Source organism: Semicossyphus pulcher, unplaced genomic scaffold (assembly GCF_022749685.1).
Source record: "Semicossyphus pulcher isolate SPU_LCO1_2020_fin unplaced genomic scaffold, fSemPul1.0.p SCAF_7, whole genome shotgun sequence".
Classification (NCBI taxonomy): domain Eukaryota; kingdom Metazoa; phylum Chordata; class Actinopteri; order Labriformes; family Labridae; genus Semicossyphus; species Semicossyphus pulcher.
Genome location: NW_027211748.1, coordinates 4,337,822 through 4,356,273, shown reverse-complemented (window position 1 = coordinate 4,356,273; position 18,452 = coordinate 4,337,822). Strand labels below are relative to the sequence as shown.

At 41.2% G+C, this 18,452-nt stretch overlaps 3 protein-coding genes across 3 annotated transcripts; 2 read left to right on the top strand and 1 right to left on the bottom strand.

The window, feature by feature from the left end:
- The first annotated feature begins 363 nt into the window (after positions 1–363).
- On the top strand, positions 364–1,201 carry LOC138612062 (MICOS complex subunit MIC26-like). Its single transcript, XM_069685365.1, has one exon. It carries the CDS (start codon positions 392–394, stop codon positions 971–973), a length of 582 nt encoding a protein of 193 aa, XP_069541466.1. The 5' UTR covers positions 364–391; the 3' UTR covers positions 974–1,201.
- A 591-nt stretch (positions 1,202–1,792) lies between these two features.
- Positions 1,793–4,914, bottom strand: eif3f (eukaryotic translation initiation factor 3, subunit F). Its single transcript, XM_069684001.1, has 8 exons — positions 4,800–4,914; positions 4,280–4,350; positions 3,420–3,499; positions 3,192–3,329; positions 3,006–3,097; positions 2,660–2,796; positions 2,364–2,477; positions 1,793–1,946 (listed from the first exon to the last, which is right to left on the bottom strand). Exons 1-8 carry the CDS (start codon positions 4,909–4,911, stop codon positions 1,869–1,871), a joined length of 822 nt encoding a protein of 273 aa, XP_069540102.1. The 5' UTR covers positions 4,912–4,914; the 3' UTR covers positions 1,793–1,868.
- Positions 4,915–5,444: 530 nt separating this feature from the next.
- On the top strand, positions 5,445–17,926 carry kcnj9 (potassium inwardly rectifying channel subfamily J member 9). The gene is made up of 8 exons (XM_069684000.1): positions 5,445–5,865; positions 6,960–7,413; positions 9,191–9,404; positions 10,622–10,823; positions 12,670–12,862; positions 13,044–13,241; positions 15,386–15,516; positions 16,479–17,926. Exons 2-8 carry the CDS (start codon positions 7,116–7,118, stop codon positions 16,743–16,745), a joined length of 1,503 nt encoding a protein of 500 aa, XP_069540101.1. The 5' UTR covers positions 5,445–5,865; positions 6,960–7,115; the 3' UTR covers positions 16,746–17,926.
- Positions 17,927–18,452: the final 526 nt, after the last annotated feature.

Here is an 18,452-nt window from a genome sequence, read left to right as displayed (position 1 = left end):
TTATTAGAAGACCTTTTTTTTTTTTTGTTGAAAAAGCGTAATCTGCAAAGAAGCTCTGAAATAACGCAAGTGGAGAAAAATACACATTTCCAAATTAAATGTAGTAAATTAGAAGTAAAGGCCTATTAGCCAAATACTAAAGGACATCATATTGTACACCATAAATTACCTCTAAATAACGTAGACTGTATTATGAAATAACCAATATCCAAATTCTTGATAAGTGAAAAAAAAAAAATTATCCTAGAGACTTTTTGTGTTTATTTTTTGTTTTTTGAAGCGTAATTTATACATTTCACAGAATGCAAATGAGAGGCGGTGTGATAGTCGCTTCGAATAGTAGTCATGACCCTCCTAGGACACCGTAGTGTGTGCATGGCTTGCAGGGATCATGTTGAAGGTGACAGATAGCACAATGCCGGGTGCTCTGAGTTTCTTACAGACTACTGTCTTCGCTGCAGCCGGTGACGGAGAGAATGAGGCGACCACCCCCATACACCGGGACCAGCTGTCTTTATACACCGCTCCTCAGCCGAAGTCTCGGTATGTGGAGCCTGAAGCGGGTCAGCTGGAGGAGACTGTCGCCACCCTCAGGCAGTTTTTGGAGCCATACACGGACTGGTGTCGGGGCACTTACGGCAAAATTAAACCCAAAGTTCAAAGTGTCGCTCGGTTTGGGAATGACACCTACGCCTATTTGAAGAACCCACCGCAGGACTTCTATCCCCGGGCAGGAGTTATTGGCTTCACCGGTGTCCTGGGGCTGTTTCTCGGCAGAGGCTCTAGGATTAAGAAGCTAATTTACCCGGCCGGCCTAATGACCGTGAGCGCCTCCCTGTACTACCCGGAGTACGCTGTGGCCATCGCAAAGTCAACCGGAGACTCCGCGTACGAGCGCGCGGTGCAGAGCTACGCTGCCGTGGAGAAGATGCTGAAGTCTGAAAAGGGAAAAGACTCAGACGCCAAACCCTGAGGATCCCAATGTGATTCTGCAAAAACTTAGCAATAACAAATCAGCATTTCCTGATATTGTAGTTTGACATGTGCTACTTAGTAGTGTGACTTCCTCATGCCCACTTTTTGCACTATGCTTCACATGCAACTCAGGCTGGGCATGGCTCGTCACACGGGGTTTGCAACTTGACTGAATAACTTATGCCTCTGATCTGAATGTATATTTATGTAGAAAATTAATAAAAACCAAGCGTCTTACATTAAACTGTATCAGACAATTTTTGTTTTAGAAAGATGCACCCATGGATCATGTTCTGGGTCTCTGATGATGATTTCATTCTGTCTTGAGGAATGTCAAAATCAATTATTCAGTTATCTAGCAACTATTTTAATAATCAGTTAATAGTTTTAAACAAAAATGTCATGTTTGATGGATCCAACTTTTGAACTGTGAGAATGTGCTTCCCTGTCTTGCATCCATGTAAATCTTTGGGTATTTGGACAAAACTACAAAACAGTATTAAGACCTCCATGTTGTGGACTTATTTTTTATTCTTACTGATATTTAATAAACCAAACAATCATTAGTTAGTTGAGATAAACATTTCGCAAAATAATTGATAATGAAAATAACTGGTTGAAGTCATAGGAGCAACACGTAACTTCTGAATAGTTCATCAAACATCCAAAGGCCTTCACTCTATGTATAAAGTTACATTAGCTGCCATAGAACATTGTTCAGGAAGTATAACCTTATAATGTTCCACATCCATTAAGGAGAAACCCAAATTTCAGTTCTATAATTACAATACTACCAATGACAGTGTCTGGAACTGTATGACTGTTTTACATCTTTATTTATCTCAGCCAAAAAAAAAAATACAAAAATTAAATATCACTTTAAAGAAATCCCCTCAGAGCAGCACTAGCTTCTCATTTAGAGCAATCTGTGCTTGGGTGAGGTTAGACAGGTAGGTCACCATCAACAGGTCCTGCAACAACAAAACAGAGAATGTACATTATGTTCTTACAATCTTATTCAAAGAGACCTATAATTAGACTATCACAAAAATACTTTTTACGCTCCTTCAAAAGGGTGTTAAAAGCAAACAAAAACTCAAGGACTATGAGGTCAGTACTGGCTGCGTGTGCTGGACAAGCACTTAGCAGAGAAGTATTAGAGAAGTGGAGCCAGGAGGGCACTAAAAATAGAAGGCAAAGTCTAATTAAATGCTTCCTGTTATGTGCATGCCAATGTGCTAAGTACAATCCAGAGTGCAGCAAGTAAATCAACAGTGGAAGGCTGAAGAAGATGCATCAAAACAAATGAGACCCTCGGGAGTCATTGGATTGTTGCTGTTGTTTAGATGAGAAATAATGTAGTTTTCCAGCTGATGAGGTGAACTTACATTAATGTTGGAATTGAGCATGTTCTCAAAGTCCTCAGGTGAGATGGTGGGCACTTTGTTGACCAAGTCCATCAGGAAGCGGCCCACGCTGTTGTCTGCTGTCACTTTGCCAGACTGAATCAGATCGAACAGAATTAACTTAACAGCCAGAATTAGTGTTCAATCTAATTACTCTACAAATGATCTCTAGAGACACATCAGATTTAAACTAAGAAGAAAAGCAGGAACATGAACAGAAAAAAGGAATCTGTTGCATTATCATTCTGTACACATAGAAACAATGGACTAATATTTACCAGCACATCATCAATGTACGCAAGCACAGTGGTCAGCATGTCCTGCACCCTCGCTGCAGAGCCAGCCACCTGGGACAGATCAGATGTAAGACCCTTGGTGCGACTCGGTGTGAGACGTGTCCTCATTAGAAGGTCCACTGCAACAAACAGACAGAGCATTAGAGCACAGTATTACAACTGATAGCCAAGTAATGAGAGTAAAATATATATTAAAAGGCAGTACCTAAGTATATTGTTTCTTTATATGCACAACATAAAGGTCTACAAACTGCGATACAGTACATTTTCCCCAGTGACGAATTCTAAACAGATATTTGCTCATCTTCATATATTCTTTGTATCTTACCTCCTATCCTCTCAGTGTCATAGTAGATATACTTGACAGTCAGAGGGGTGAACATCACACCAACTGTCTTTCCTGGCACACCCATCTGCGCACTGTGTAGGAGATACACAACATATTTCAAACACACACTCTCAGTCTGTTTTTGTTCACATTAAGAAAGAGTCTATGGCAGGAAGAGCAGCCAACCTGACGTAGGCGCGGATGTTCATCTTGCCGCTCTGCAGAGCTGTGTCCATGGTCAGGTGAATAGGGTTGGTGGCCTCACGGCTGTAGTACTCATGAATGAGCACAGAGTGTTCTGTGATGTCAAAGCCTGTGGCATACCTGTGAGAGCAAATGAAAATCTAATGAGAAAACTTTTTTCCCCCTGCAAAGTTTGATCTTTTAAACTCCAAATCTGATCGACTGACGCACCACCCGATGATGACCTCAGTGGGTGACACCCTCTTGTGGAGCTCATACATGTTCTTAGCGAACTCCATGTCCACAGCAACCTGTTGGTGAAGAGGATACATTTGACACATGGGTCATCTATTCACAAAACATCTCCTCTATTTTAAAACGCAATATGAGGCAGCTATCTAGGTCTATAAAATGGACAGACGTTTCTTCACTGCTTATTGTCTCCAAAGTTTCACCGAGTTCCTATCTTCTACACTTGCATACGATAACAAAACGCACAGGAATGTTTCAGTTGTTAAAATGACATTGGAATTTAACGGGGTGAATGAAGGTCCTGTAGGACAACTGATGACAGTCCTAATTTTGAAATTTCCATAATATCACTAAAGGGCAAGTCAAGATTCTGAATTTGACACTTTGTCATACCAACACAAGACCAAAATATATTGCCTAAAAAATTGACTTTAATTTATTAAAAAATGTTGTGTTTTGTTGTGGTTGATTTTATTCTGCAATTTGCACCCTTTCAGTCGGCATCGCCATTTTTCCATTTCCATGCACATACTGATTTGTACATGTTCACGTGAATAAAGTTGTTTCATCAACCTTACAAAAATTCACTTAGAATAAGATCCGAGTTTGTAGGCAAGTTCCTCATTAGTATACTTGTGAAAGTATATCTTATCCTAATTCTAGGCTACATATAGTGTTGTTTTGAGTGTTTGTGATAGAAGTGACTTTGATACTGTAGCACTACAATTTTCCAGTGTGAGCACTTTATCTGGAGATATCCAGCAGCTCGTTAAAATGGTCATCCTTTAAACCAAAACAAGTTAATATAATAGTGAGATTTAAAAAGATTAAACACATACCTCATCTTCAGACTCATTGTGGGGGACAGAGAAGCAGTTGGTCACCTCAATAGAGTGCTTGTCAATAGTACCTGAGAACAACAAATGTTAAAGATGAGGCACTCTATTTCTAGCTAGCCGCCTTCGCATTGTTACCTAGCTAACAAGACTTCAGAGGCTTTTAACATGACGGCAGCAAAGGCTAAAATCAACGCTAATAACAATGTTAGATCCTAATAACTACGTGTGGAAATTGTTCAGCCAAGGCTAAATGACTTGTCTGATTGTCAACGTTTCCAGCTGTGTTATATTTTGAACGTACAGACAGCTGTTACAAGTGATGCTGCAAGCTGTTTTTGATAGCTAACGGTAGCTAAGGCTAGCCAGATGAAGGCTATCTAGCTTCTCTATACAATAACCGAACCAAGCTAGCAGCATGCGTTAGCTAGCAGACATGCTAATGAAAGCTAGACATCCATCACCTGTTATAGCAGAAGACGGTCCAACTAACGTAGAACAAATACATCAAGTTTTTACTTACCCAAAAGGGTCCCAATCACACGACTTGCTCCTTCATTTCTTCGCTCGTAGGAGTCGCAGATAGAAGCGAGAACCACGGGGTGAATTTTCACCACTGGCCCGTACACCGACATCTTGGAAAAGGAGGAGTGCTCACCGGCGCCAGTGAAAACATATACTACCACCTAGAGGCCGGCGGCGGAATAGCGTTTAATGATTATGATGCTAATTATAATCAAGTTACTGATACCATTGATGAAATAATGTAGTGTGTCTGAATCTGATATCAGCAAGCGTTTTTAAATACTGAAAATAATGCTTTATCAATTATTTAATTGGGGCAAGAATCTGGCATTATGATTTCATTGTAGAAGAACACACATTTGCATTCGAAGGAAACCACACATGTATTCATATATTATCAAATGAGCTATGCTATACCATCATTTAGAGGTTATATTTATGTTATGTTTCTACATTTTAATAGCGTTAAAAAAGTCTTTGCATTTCCCCATGTCTAACTGTGTGCAGATGCTGGGTCTGGCAGTCATCGGAGAGGAGGGAGATTCTGTCTCTTCTGTTGTGGAAATGAGAAGCGTCTGAGGCAGGCTGGGTTTTTGGGGGCTGGACTGATGACAGCATCCTCCGCCGCCCAGTGGCTCCACACCTGACAGTCTCCATCAGATGCACAGATGATGGAGCTCTCTGCGCTGCCGGGTTATTATCCTGTTGCCACCATTTCGCACGTCCACTGCCCGACACATGTTCCACAAATGCCGTGATAATTGGCTTGTATTGTTTTCGCCGGGGGTGTTCATTTGTATGCCTTAGTATTCAGTGAATGGGGGTGTTCGCTTTTTTATTTATAGTGAACGCTGAGTGGTCGGATCGAGGTGGTCTTTTGTTTTCCTCGAAAAAAGCGAGCAGGAGCGGACTGATGCTGCGTCGCTGGTAAACACCAGAAATGGGTGTCATTGAACCAAGACTGCCTATCGCGGCTCGTTCTTGGACCAGATTTTCGTTTTTCTTATGATAAAACATCCGCCCAATCCAGGTCTTATACACCTACAAGTTGCTACACTGAGCAGGTAAGATTTTTGTTTATTCATTCTCAGCTGTCTGACATTAATCCACAGGCTTAGCCCTTTGGTTTTTGAGAGCTACTGGTTGGCTAACAGACACCCTGTAATAGAAGCTATTTCTGATCCATCCATCAGGCGTAGTGCGTCATCTTGATTGTCACCATCAGTCTCCTCTTGCGTCCATCCAAATGGACGCACATCATCCAAGGCTACCGAGGGCTGGGATGACTCCATTTTACTGTTCATATACATCAGAAACACCATGTCTTACTGTCCACATACATATTTAACTCAGTGTCTTATACTTATTCATGACTTATATAAGAAGTATGTGCAGGCCTGCAGCACAAACCCACCACATTAAATATAGCTGTAAGTGCACTTAAAACACGCACACACATTTGCTTGTACCAAATACACACACACACCAACCTCAAGGTGCCTTATGAAACATGCACGCAGTAAAAGTGGCTGTAATGTGCATATGCCACACGGTGCTCAAGGATTAGGCTACCTCTCATAAAAGATAATGCAAATGTAATCGCAAGTCAGACAAAAAGGAGAGTCAGGAGTGCTCTGAAGTTCAAACAAAGTGTGATGGAGGTGCTCTTTGGTGGTGAACACACAGATTCAAAAGGGGGGGGGGGGGACAAAGGCACTCTCCTGGAATAAAGTAAAAAGCTTATTCGTAGTGAATAAAAACATGGAGAATTCATGTTAAAAAACAAGCTGAGTAGCAACCCACTCTTGATGTTTTTGCCCTCGTTGTTTCCCCCTTTAACCTCTCCTTATGTCTATTTCATAAGACTAACATCACTATGTATAAACATTGTGATTACCGTTTTCATTATATGCTGACTGTGCCTTTAAAAAGGGATGAAATGATGAAACAGGCAGAGACAGGAAGTCAAATCTGCATGACAACTAACAATACCTACAGGCCTTGTTGTTACCACAGAAAATGCTAAAGTGTCTTATTAGATAGATTAAAGACATCGAGGTGCTGTAAGGCTCCTGAAGAATGTCCGTTTTCTTTTCAAACATCAATTGTCAGTAAATTACTGTGACAGATCACTGTGTTCTTCTCTATTTTATTCCAGGCTTCAGTCAAGCAAACAAATGGTCCAATCAATAGCCACTGGACAGAGTGTGCCATAGGGAGGCTATCAATAACACGCTAATACACCTGACACACACACACACACACACACACACACACACACACACTCACAAACTCGTATACACACACACAAGCCATGGCACTGGAGAACTCGGTCTTCCCCTCCCGCCCGGACTCCCTCTCGCTCCCCGTGGACGAGAAGGTGGAAGGGGAAGAAGTAGAAGTGGCCACCGAGGCCATAGCCTCCACTGGAGTCTTCAACCTATCGGAGGAGCTGGGCCACGTCGTCACCACAGAAACGGCACCGTCCCCTCCTCCCCCGGCAAAGGTCAGCAGGTCGTTCCAGGCCAAGCTGGCGGAGCGGGAGGCCAATGCAAATCAGCAGAGGAAGAAGACTCAGGGGACGGAGAAGGAGAGGGGACGATTTGGGTGGGGTAAGCGACTCTGCATGTGTCCTTGAAAAAGTTTTCTTTTTTTTCTATTCACTTCATTCATGCTTTGAGAGACTGAATGAGCTGCAGGTACATCATTACTGACTTGGAAAGTATTGACGGACTCTGGAGTCTTGAATTTCTCTCCTTCCATTCCACACACACACACACACACACACACACACACACACACACACACACACACATTAGAGAGTGACTGAACTTGTGCACCTCCTTCCTGTCTCCATCTCTCTTGGAGTAGTTGTGAATCTCCTCTAATTTGGCTTCATCCCTCAGCGATTTTGACAGTCGTGCACATTCTTTTCGGCTTCTCTGGTAGCTCTTCTCTGCGTTTGCTCCCCTTATTCTCCTCTTTTTTTAAATTCTCCAATTACTTAAAGATATCTCGAAGATTTTCATTTAAATGAATGTCTACTATCTATCGCCGAATGAGGTAACACAATGGTGATTGAGCTTATGGCCCACTGATGAAAGCCTTTGCATTTGCAGTATTACAGACTGGGTGTTTCCATCACCCAGCAGTGGTGGGTCTGCCAGAGAGGGTAGGCGGAGCTAACGCAACAAACACATGTGTAAAGCAGCAGCTTTTCCAATCTCTGCAAGTGTTGCAAGTAAACAGTAATCTACTATGGCTGAACAAAGAAAAGATGGATGACTACAGATACAACTTCAAAAATAAGTGAAAATCCAAAGAAAAAGAAACAAACTCGACGCTCAGATGAAGCAAACAGTCTGAAAAGGAAAGCGACCGTCAGCCGGGAAAATCAAGAGTTACAACCGGAGCCGACCGTGGACGTCTAGATATAAGAGAAGTGTACCCCTGCAATTACCGTTTATCACCATAAGGTGCTGCTAGAGAGAACGAAACTGAGATCTTCAAAATTAAAACTTTAAAGAATTAAACGTTAATAGTTTTTTTGGTGGTTACCTACCAGAATAAAATTAGTTTGTTTTGCAAATTGATATAAAGTGCTAAAATGTGCACTAAAATAAAAGGCAGAAAGGCTGACATCTTCCTGTGAACAATAAGATATCACTCTTTCGGTTGGCGAGGATAAAAACTGATTGATATCGATTGTTGTCATAGATCTAAGTGGAAAAAAACGGATAGTTCTACATCTTGCATTTGTCATAATCTCAGTTACGACTCTGTGAAGACACAGCAAAAAGGCATCCAATGAAAAACAAACATCATCAGTTCCATCCAGGTTTGTGCAGAAGCTAAAGTCCAATGTTGTAACTTTTCTTCTCCGAGTGTTTGATGATGCTGTCCTGTCGTACTTCATCTCCTCTCTGTTCCTCACCTGTCTGTTTTCATCTCTGTTATCCCCTCTTCACCAGCCTTTCCTCGGTGCCACACGGTATCTCTCTAAGCAGTTCTATCCCCTGGCACCTTCCTCTGTTTACTTTCCAATCTCTCCACATGCCTTCTTCTTAATGCAGTCAGAGTTGTATCTTCAAATAGCAGAACTTTCAGATATATAAAAAGGAAGCCTTGTAGTATTTGCTTCTTTGAGGTTTTCTAAGGGGTTTTGAAGGGATTTCTCAGAACCTGGGGTTATGAAGCTGAGAGACCTGCAAAGACTTGTCTTCAGCCTAGTTTCAGGCAAAGGAAACTCTTGCTGCGGGTGTTTTCCACAAGGGCAAAATGTCGTGTTTTTCAGCCCGAGGCATCACTTCATCTCTAACTCAGTCTTCTGTGTCTCTTCTCTCTCCCTCCCGTTTCACACGCTACCCCATCTACCCGTCTCTCCACCAGCACGGACTCGTCGTAAGAGGCAGCGCTACGTGGAGAAGAACGGCCGCTGCAATGTGCAACACGGTAACATGCGTGAGACTTACCGCTACCTGACTGACATCTTCACCACGCTGGTGGACCTCAACTGGCGCTGCTCGCTCTTTGTTTTCGTCATGGCCTACGCTGTCACATGGCTCTTCTTTGGAGCCATCTGGTACCTCATAGCCTACTGCAGGTAAGATTGTTGAGCAGAGACATGGTTCATTTTTGTAGATCTCCTCCATCCTGAGCCTGAAAGCAGATTTCATTCTTATTGCCAAATGACATGAGCAAGATCTAAGATACTGTCACCATAAATCACAAGACTTTGTGGGAAAATTAAAATGACCAACAAAGGGAAAATGTGCTTATTTGCTAGTTTGATTTACGCAGAAAGACTGATGCCACCTGCATGTCTGTATAGCAAAAATGAAGCTACAGCCGTGAGTTAGTTAGACCCAAGTCCAGCCCCCTTAGTTTCTGTTGCAAGGTTGGGCAAGCTTGACAAAAAGAAACATGGCGACGTCTTTAGCTGCATCATTAGCCGACAGATATGAGAGTGGTATTGATCGTCTCATTAAACCCTCGGGAAGTAAACGAATAATCATACCTCTACATTATATCAAACCATCACATTAATGAAACCATCACCAGGCAGCTGCTCAGAGATGGACGATGATGCTCGGAGCGAGTGACCAGCCCTGCGGGACATTTCTGCAACGCAGGCTAAAAATCTTTCAGACAGAAAAAAAGCAGATGACAAAGCAGTATTGATATAACAGCGTATTTCATCATGATGTGATACCTCTTCACAAGAAGATGTGTCTGCTGGATCCCCGCTCTAATTAGCTAACGTATTCTTCTCATAAAATCGTGACCCCTTTATATCAATTACGGGCCACCTTAAGCCTGTGCCAGAGAGCTGTCTGTGTTGCTGCAACTCCTTGGTCACCAACACAGGTCAATAAAAGTCATAGATTGTATAAATTACTTAACACCACTTTCATTAATTAGTTCTCCCTCTCTGGCTGGAGCCGTGTTAATCAGGGACATTAGCCTGTGTTCTTAGCAGCTTTAAAGGAAATTTGCAGATTTGCAGATTTGAACAGCGGCAGACAAAGTGAGGATGCTATATGTGATGATTTATGATGGAAAAAGGAGGTTTTTGCAGCATTGCCAAAAAGTGACAGAATGAAAGTTAGCCTAATCAACACTATTAATCTTATTCATTGTAAGAAGTAGCTGAAAGGGGATTGGAAGAGAGGAAGAAAAGAAACGTCATACATACATTTTAGCACCTCCGTTCTAAATATATAATCTTTTCACTCTCTGTCTATTTTTCCTTCTTGACACCCACTTTGTCACCCTCCCCTCTTTCCCTTTCTCACACTGTCTCCGTCTTTTTTTCCCAAGGGGAGATCTGGACCATCTGGAGGATGAGACGTGGACGCCGTGCGTCAACAATGTCAACGGCTTCATCTCCGCCTTCCTCTTCTCCATCGAGACGGAGACCACCATTGGCTACGGCCACCGTGTCATCACCGACCAGTGTCCAGTGGGCACCATGCTGCTGCTGCTGCAAGCTATACTGGGCTCAATGGTCAATGCCTTCATGGTGAGCACCAGGGCTGAGAAATGAGAATACTTCAGAACTAATTTTAGTCAGAAATAGCAAAAAAAGACATTAAAGAAATTATTTAGTTAACTTCAAAATAAAATGCTATAACTCTCCCTTTATCTGACACAGTACATTGATTTTTGGACAATAAGAAATAGTACAAAGCATGCAGAATGATACATTAAAAGTTTCAATATTACAACACGAAACCTAATATTACAGGATATAATCATTCATGATGATTTTGGCACTTATTTCCACACCTAACTAGTCAAACACTTTTATAGCTATTAGATTTAATTTAATTTAATTCAATTTAAAGTAATAATCTCAAAGATTTTCATTTAAATAAATGTCTGTCGCCGATTGAGGTAACACAACGGTGATTTAGTCTATGGCCCACTGATGAAAGCCTTTGCATTTGCAGTATCACATACTGGGTGTCTGTGGCGACTTTCGCAGAAAAAATCACAAGCGGCGCCCAGTTAGTGACACGTTCTCCATCAGCCAGCAGTGGTTGGTCTGCCAGAGAGGGTAGGCGGAGCTAAGCGGCTGCTTTTCCGCTCTCTGCAAGTGTTGCGAGTAAACAGTAATCTACTATGGCTGAACAAACAAAGAAAAGATGGATGACTTAACTTAACTTAACTTAACTTAGACGTTAAACTGGCAGGTTTACTCCCATATTTACCATTTATCGCCAAAGGTGCCGCCATAGAGAACACGTGAAATCTTCGAGATTGAATCTTTCACTTCAGGAAAAATAAAATGTTTATATCCCTTCCTTTATGTGACGCAGTATGTTTATTTTTGGACAATTAGAAATGGCACAAACAGGATGATTTTTGCACTCATTTTCACACTTCCAACTAATCAAAAACTATTATTATAGCTATTAAATTTAACTGAATTCAATTCATCTTAATGAATTGAATGGCACGTTTAAGAAACTTTTTTGCGAAAGCGAAGTACAGAATGATCTAATATTTGGATAATATAAACAAATAGAAATATAAGCAATGCCACAAAATGTAACATTCATAAAAAAATATGATTTATAAACAATCTATAGCATATTGTGATGATGAAATATCAGTTGAAATTCCTTTAAGTTCAAGTCTGCGTTTTGAGTACTTCTGTTTTATGTTGTTTTTTTATGTTGCAAATGTTTAAATAATTTTGTTTCACTTGACAACACCTTATCTTTTGGAAAGGCACCTAAGTAAGCATGATAATATGATAAGAGTATTGTACATGATAATGCTAATAGATTGTCATTCAGTTGAAGGAGGCCTCCTGTCAGGTAATAAAAATTAACATACAAATTTATTTCTGGAGCCTGGAGAGAAGAGTGTATGCATGAACACTGTGAACACGTAATGACACTAATGCTGCACAGATGTTCAGCTTCCTGAACAACACTTTCTAAAGTGCTGATGAAGCTCATCTTTTTCCATGAAGTAAGCACTCTTTTGATGAGGATAAATCCACACACCGACGTCCAAGCACATCATGTTTATGTATGTTTGTTAGCTGGAAACATGCCATATTAATAGCAACTGATGAAGGTGTGGGCTGTTTTACTATGAATATTAAAATAAGATTGAGTCCGAGGTTAATGTAAGTGCCAAAACGGCTTTTTAAACGTTGAAAACTGGAATACCCGGATTGATTGAAAAAATAGAACAAGTTTGTATACAGCACTAACAACAAATATTTACAGCTTTAAATTCTGTATCGAAAAACAAGAGATGTAATTTATTGTTTCAATTATACTAATTTCCAATCATGTCCAATTCTCTTAATCTGTTTCACCTCTCCTTTCCCCTCCCTCCTCTCTGTCCAGGTCGGCTGCATGTTCGTGAAGATTTCACAGCCCAACAAACGGGCGGAGACGCTGGTGTTCTCCAAACACGCCGTCATCTCTCTCAGAGACGATAAGCTGTGTCTGATGTTCAGGGTGGGCGACCTCCGGAGCTCCCACATCGTAGGGGCTAACATGAGGGCCAAGCTCATCAAGTCCAAACAGACTCAGGAGGGTAAGACCCCCAGATAAGACAATAATAATATTTTAGCACTACCAATACTAATGTGACTACTACGATGACTTTCACAATGACTTCTGTTTTCACCGTACCTCTAATTTAATCACACAATGAGTGATACACAAAACTCCCATTCCTTCCTTTTTCTCACCTACCACGTAATTGTCTCCTTTAGGTGAGTTCATCCCTCTGGACCAGACAGACATCAGCGTGGGCTTCGAGACAGGTGATGATCGTCTCTTCCTGGTGTCACCGCTCGTGATCTCTCATGAGATTGACGCGCATTCGGCCTTCTGGGACATGTCGCAGGCCCAGCTGGAGAAGGAGGACTTTGAGATCGTGGTCATCCTGGAAGGAATGGTGGAGGCAACGGGTGAGGAAGGGACTTAATGTAATAACCTAACAAGTATAAACACCAAAACCAAGGCTATCAGCTGTTTTAAACATAGAGATCATTAGAACTTTTATGTATACTGGCAAGTTACCTTAAAAGTAATCTCTGTTTAGGCAGGGACGTGGATTTCCGGGAAGGCAAGTGTTCTTTTTTTTGTTCGACCTACGCTTGTAGTCCGAGTAATATTGACCAGTCTCGTATCAGCAGGCTGCGGCGCATGCAGGAAAAACAGGTCGTAAGGAGAGCAAAAGCAGGCGGAACGTAATGCGCCGTAATAACATCCCAGCTCCCATCAGCGTGATCAGACAACAATCTACCTTCTTATTAAGCTCTATAAACAGACATCTGCATGCTAACAGCTAACAATCCGTTCTACATCTCAAATTCAACTAGAGATAAATTCCCTTGACGCTGTGTCACGAAAGCCGCTCAGCGTTTAGATTTCCCGATTTCCTCGAATGCATCGAATCGATCCAACCTCCGTTCAACAAACGAGCATTTAAAAAGTTTTCTCTCCTCTTGAGGACAGACCTGACAAAGCTTCATTTTGACTTTTTACCAATCTGCATCATGATGTTGAAATTTCAGCAAAGGTAAGACCCGTTAGTTAAAGTCAATCACAAGAAAATCGGGTTCTTTTTCTGTAACAATGCAGCGCACGGAAAAGGAAGTCTTGATTGGAAGTCGTTTATAGCTAACCGCCCAGCATGTTCACCGTTGTCCCCAGAGGCTGTATCGTCATCAGGCTATAGCCGATGGGATCCTAGATTGCCTTAAAAGTAACGCAACTAAGTCTGTAGTTTTATGAACATGACAGATAAAATAATAAAAAAAAGCAACACTGAAATGACTGAGCAGGAATGCATTTCCATGTTTGCACATGAAATGAAAATGTGGGCGATGGAAAAACACATGTGCTGCTAAAAATCCCGGCGCAGTGAATGAAAACATGATTACTCACTGGAAATAGTGACAGAAATAAATGTAGCAGCTGGTAATTATAAAATGTATGAAGCTACGGGCCAAGTAAAACAATATTTTATTACTCCAGGGTTTTACAAGATTTATTGTGTTATATTTTAAAACGATAAAATGTTTTAAAATATAACAACTTAACAGCATTACACTGTAAATATTTTAATAATAATACCTTGCAATTTAATCTGACTCTGCATTGTAAATGCATTTTTGGCTGCAAAAACAAGAACTGAGCATTAGGAAATTAATCTTGCCAATGCATACAACTGTCTGATATTACAGCAATACCATCACAGCTTTACAGCAAGCAAACGCTGTCCAAAACTGTCCATTAGAAAATGAAATTCTCCTTCCAGCAGGTCTAAGTTTAGATATGCAATTTATCCCTCTGTAACCCTTCTCAGTCTTTCAGGACGCTTTGGAGCCTCATGATGTTTTGGTTACGTGGGAAAAATAGATGTATATTTAGATATAAGTATAGAAGTGTTATATAACAATGAACAAAACTGGAGAGACATAACTGAATCTTTAGAGCACATGTGCATGCACTTGTGTTCTTGCATTGTGTGGTATCATCGCTGAACTGTGCATAAAAGGAGTCTTTTAAAAGTCCTTGCATTTGATAAGATGAAAAGCTGTTTCATCATAAGCAAGAAGGTGTCTTAGGAGGCAGAGCTCCACCATCCAGAGTCGTGTCTATCCCCATAAAAGCCCTCAAAGCAAGGCACCTGCCCTTGAGCAATACACAGTTTAATGGCAGAATGTGAATGTGTAACGTTATTTTTCTCTGGCTTGGAATTAAATAACTTTTTTATTTCTGAAGCTCAAAAGATCGTCTCAGAGAGGATAATACACTCCACTGTTCCTTGCTGTTTGGCAGGAATTCAGTATATCAAAGCTATTCATGATGCGTCTCTGTGAGGTAAAGGTGGCCCCTGCCTACTCCAAATATTGATTCCCTTAGTCAGAGTGCTGTGGAGAGTTACAAAGAAGGAGCTGGTCATAACTCGTCTTTAGACAGATTCACATAAAAAGAGCTTGTCAACTAAATCTGTTGTGACTACATGGGTGAATAAATTATGTATCACAAGGGCCCTAACAAGTGTTATGAGGCATAAAGAATCTTTGTGCTCATCGGTTTGCAGGGATGACGTGCCAGGCGAGGAGCTCCTATCTAGCCGAGGAGGTGTTGTGGGGTCACAGGTTCAGCCCGATGATGTCACTGGCAGAGGGCTTTTTTGACATCGACTACGGAGCCTTCCATCACACATTTGAGGTAAAGTCTTTTGAAGGATATTAAAGCTTCTATGAGCAAGTATAGGTGTGTTCGATTTGGTTACCTGGGTGAGATTTCTCATGTGAAGTAGAGATCAAACTATGTGTAAACCTGAGCGGCATCTTGTGATAAAAAGTTGCTCTGAGCCTGTATTTAGAGGCAAATTACTTGTAGTGGCCATTTGTCCGAAAACTCAAACATCATACATCAAAACTAACATTAAATCAAACATATTCAAAGTGCCACTGATGCACCATGGGGATGTGGTGTACGCAGGCAAAAGGAGTCTGTTGTCCATTCAAAGCTGTGCGTTTCATATGGTTTATTTTTACCAAAAAATGGACAAGCAAGCAAACAAAGAACAAAGGGATCCCGGCTCCTGTTGCCTCTCTTGCACTGGTAACAAATCACAGGCCTGCCCAGGTGCATGTGGGTCCTCTACCTGCCTACCTACCTATGTAAACTCAGGTGCCCACAGTGTTACCCCGTGTTAGTGTTATATACTAAACTATACAAAACAAAAAAACAACAATTATTAAACTTTATGTGAGGACAGACAAAGACTACGTGCTGGAAGAGTGGATCGAAGTGTGGACTACATGTTTGATTTCTTCTTTCTTCTTGAACATGATCCTGTTCATGTTAAGGACAGGACAGGATACAAAAGAAGACAGTATTCAAGGCCCTTTAACGTACTTTCGATCTGGGATTTACCTCGATATTTAACTTCAGAATGGACTGATGAACAAAAGAGTGTTGCAGTCTTACCTTATTAAAATCTAAGACCCTGTATCTCTGGTTTGATGGTAATAGTTCATAGTCGGGGTCGGACACAATGTTGTTTGCTAGTCTTTACATGTTTTTATAGTAACCTGATTCATAAAATTTCTCAAGTGATTGACTTACAATCTTTGAGAATCTAAATAAGATTTGACCAGCTCTCATGTTTCTCCTCCCTCAAGGTGGACACGCCCTCCTGCTCAGCACGAGAGCTCTCACTGGCTGCAGCCAGACTCGACGCCCACCTGTACTGGTCCATCTCCAGCAGGCTGGATGAGGAACCCACCCTGACCAACCAGGCGGCCAAACAGCCGGACAGCGGCTCGGCCGACAGCAAAGTAGGGGAGCCGACCTTCATCGTCGGAGAGATGACCGACATCCAGGAGCAAACGGGACTGGGCGAGCTGAATGGCAGCGTTGCCACCGACCAATCCGAATCAGAGGCCTAGAACAGAGAATGTTTACAAAGACGTTACGTATATCTCCATCACACCACGATTAGTGTTTGCAAATCTTTTATTTTAAGGCAAACGAGTAGTTCCATGAGGCTCAGTTTTGCTGTATACACCATATCTTATGTTTCCATTAATTCCTCTTTTATTTCAATGTTGATCTTTGTTACAAGTGTACTGTATGTGTGTTATCTTTACAATATGTTGTGTTAGCTCTTATCACCGTTGCCTATATCTACATTTAAATGACAATACTATGCTTTAGCTGGGGGTCAACAATAGTATATCCTTTGGACCAAGGCAGAATTTTTAACAAAATAGAGGTAATATTTCTCGTTGGGCAAATAGGTGGTTTGTTCGTGCAAATTGTGGGATTGTTCACATTTAAAATAGGTACAGTGCGTAGATGCTTTGTTTCCACCTGCGCATGAACATCATTAGATGGTATTGAAGTATAGACTGAAATTTTAGACACCTCAAATTTCTTTCATTGTACATCAATCAGGTGTTAACAGGGTTGGAACATAACACCAGCCCACTGCTGCTGGTTTATCTATCTACTCTGCAAGAACTTAGAAGAAAAAGAAATGTGGTGCTAGAAAATTAATGTTTGAAGAATCTGTTAAAATATGATACAAGTGACCAGTGGACAACAAACCTGGTTTCTTGCCCTAGTTGTAAATGATTTGTTTTGTTTCAGAGGCATATTTTATTTTTTGGTTATAGAGTAATTGAACACTATGCTGTTTGTTGGGGTCAGAGATGCAATCAGTTGCACCTGTGACCACACCCAGCAGTGATGTCACAGAGTCACCATGAGCAAAACAAGATCATTGTTTATTAAGTCACCCTTTAACCCTCATTTGAACTTTCTGACATGCCTAACTTCACTTCCACATTGCAGTGAATCAGTATCTACTGTATCTAAAACCTTTAACGTAGAGACAGGTTAACACTTGAATGTGTGAGTGGCTTCATTTCACATACAACGTGTGTAGCACAAGGATAGTCCATCTTTTGTCCCCAGCCAAGTAGAAATTAAAGCACAACAGTGTCCTGCTCTGTTCAGCCCAAACTCCTGCTTCTGCTGCTGCGTATACATGTGACCATTTTTACTTGATGTTTTTAATATTTCATATAGCACATCTATTAGAGTTAATAAACTGCAGTATATTCCAGACCAACCGGCTCAGATTGTGTTATATTCTGCGGAGATGATTCATTCATCAAAGTATGTTATATGTATGTGCATACTAAATATTTTAAACCGCTGAGTGGTAGGTAAGAACATGGACGAGGACATACATTTAACATTCAGTAAAATGAATTTGTCCGTTTTCACTCTTAGACTACTAAAATTTTTAAGTATAGAATCAGAGATGGAACATTTAATTAAAGACCTCCTCCAGTGAAAATCAAGTGTTTAGCCTTGTAAACATCTCCATGTGGTGTTCTTCATGTGCTACAAGACATATCAGGGACAACATGAGCATCATCTCCATGGCTGGGCCTGTCTGCTTTTAAACTGCAGTGTACCAAGGACAGGCTGAACAACACGTTTTCAGATTGGCAGGTTTGAGACGTCACAAACCTAAGGAGCCAATCCTGTTAAAGGACGTGACACTATGCATATCATTATGTGTAACCTATGGCAACCAGTTTGGCGATTGCACGAGCCAGTTGTAACCGTCAACGTAATTTCTG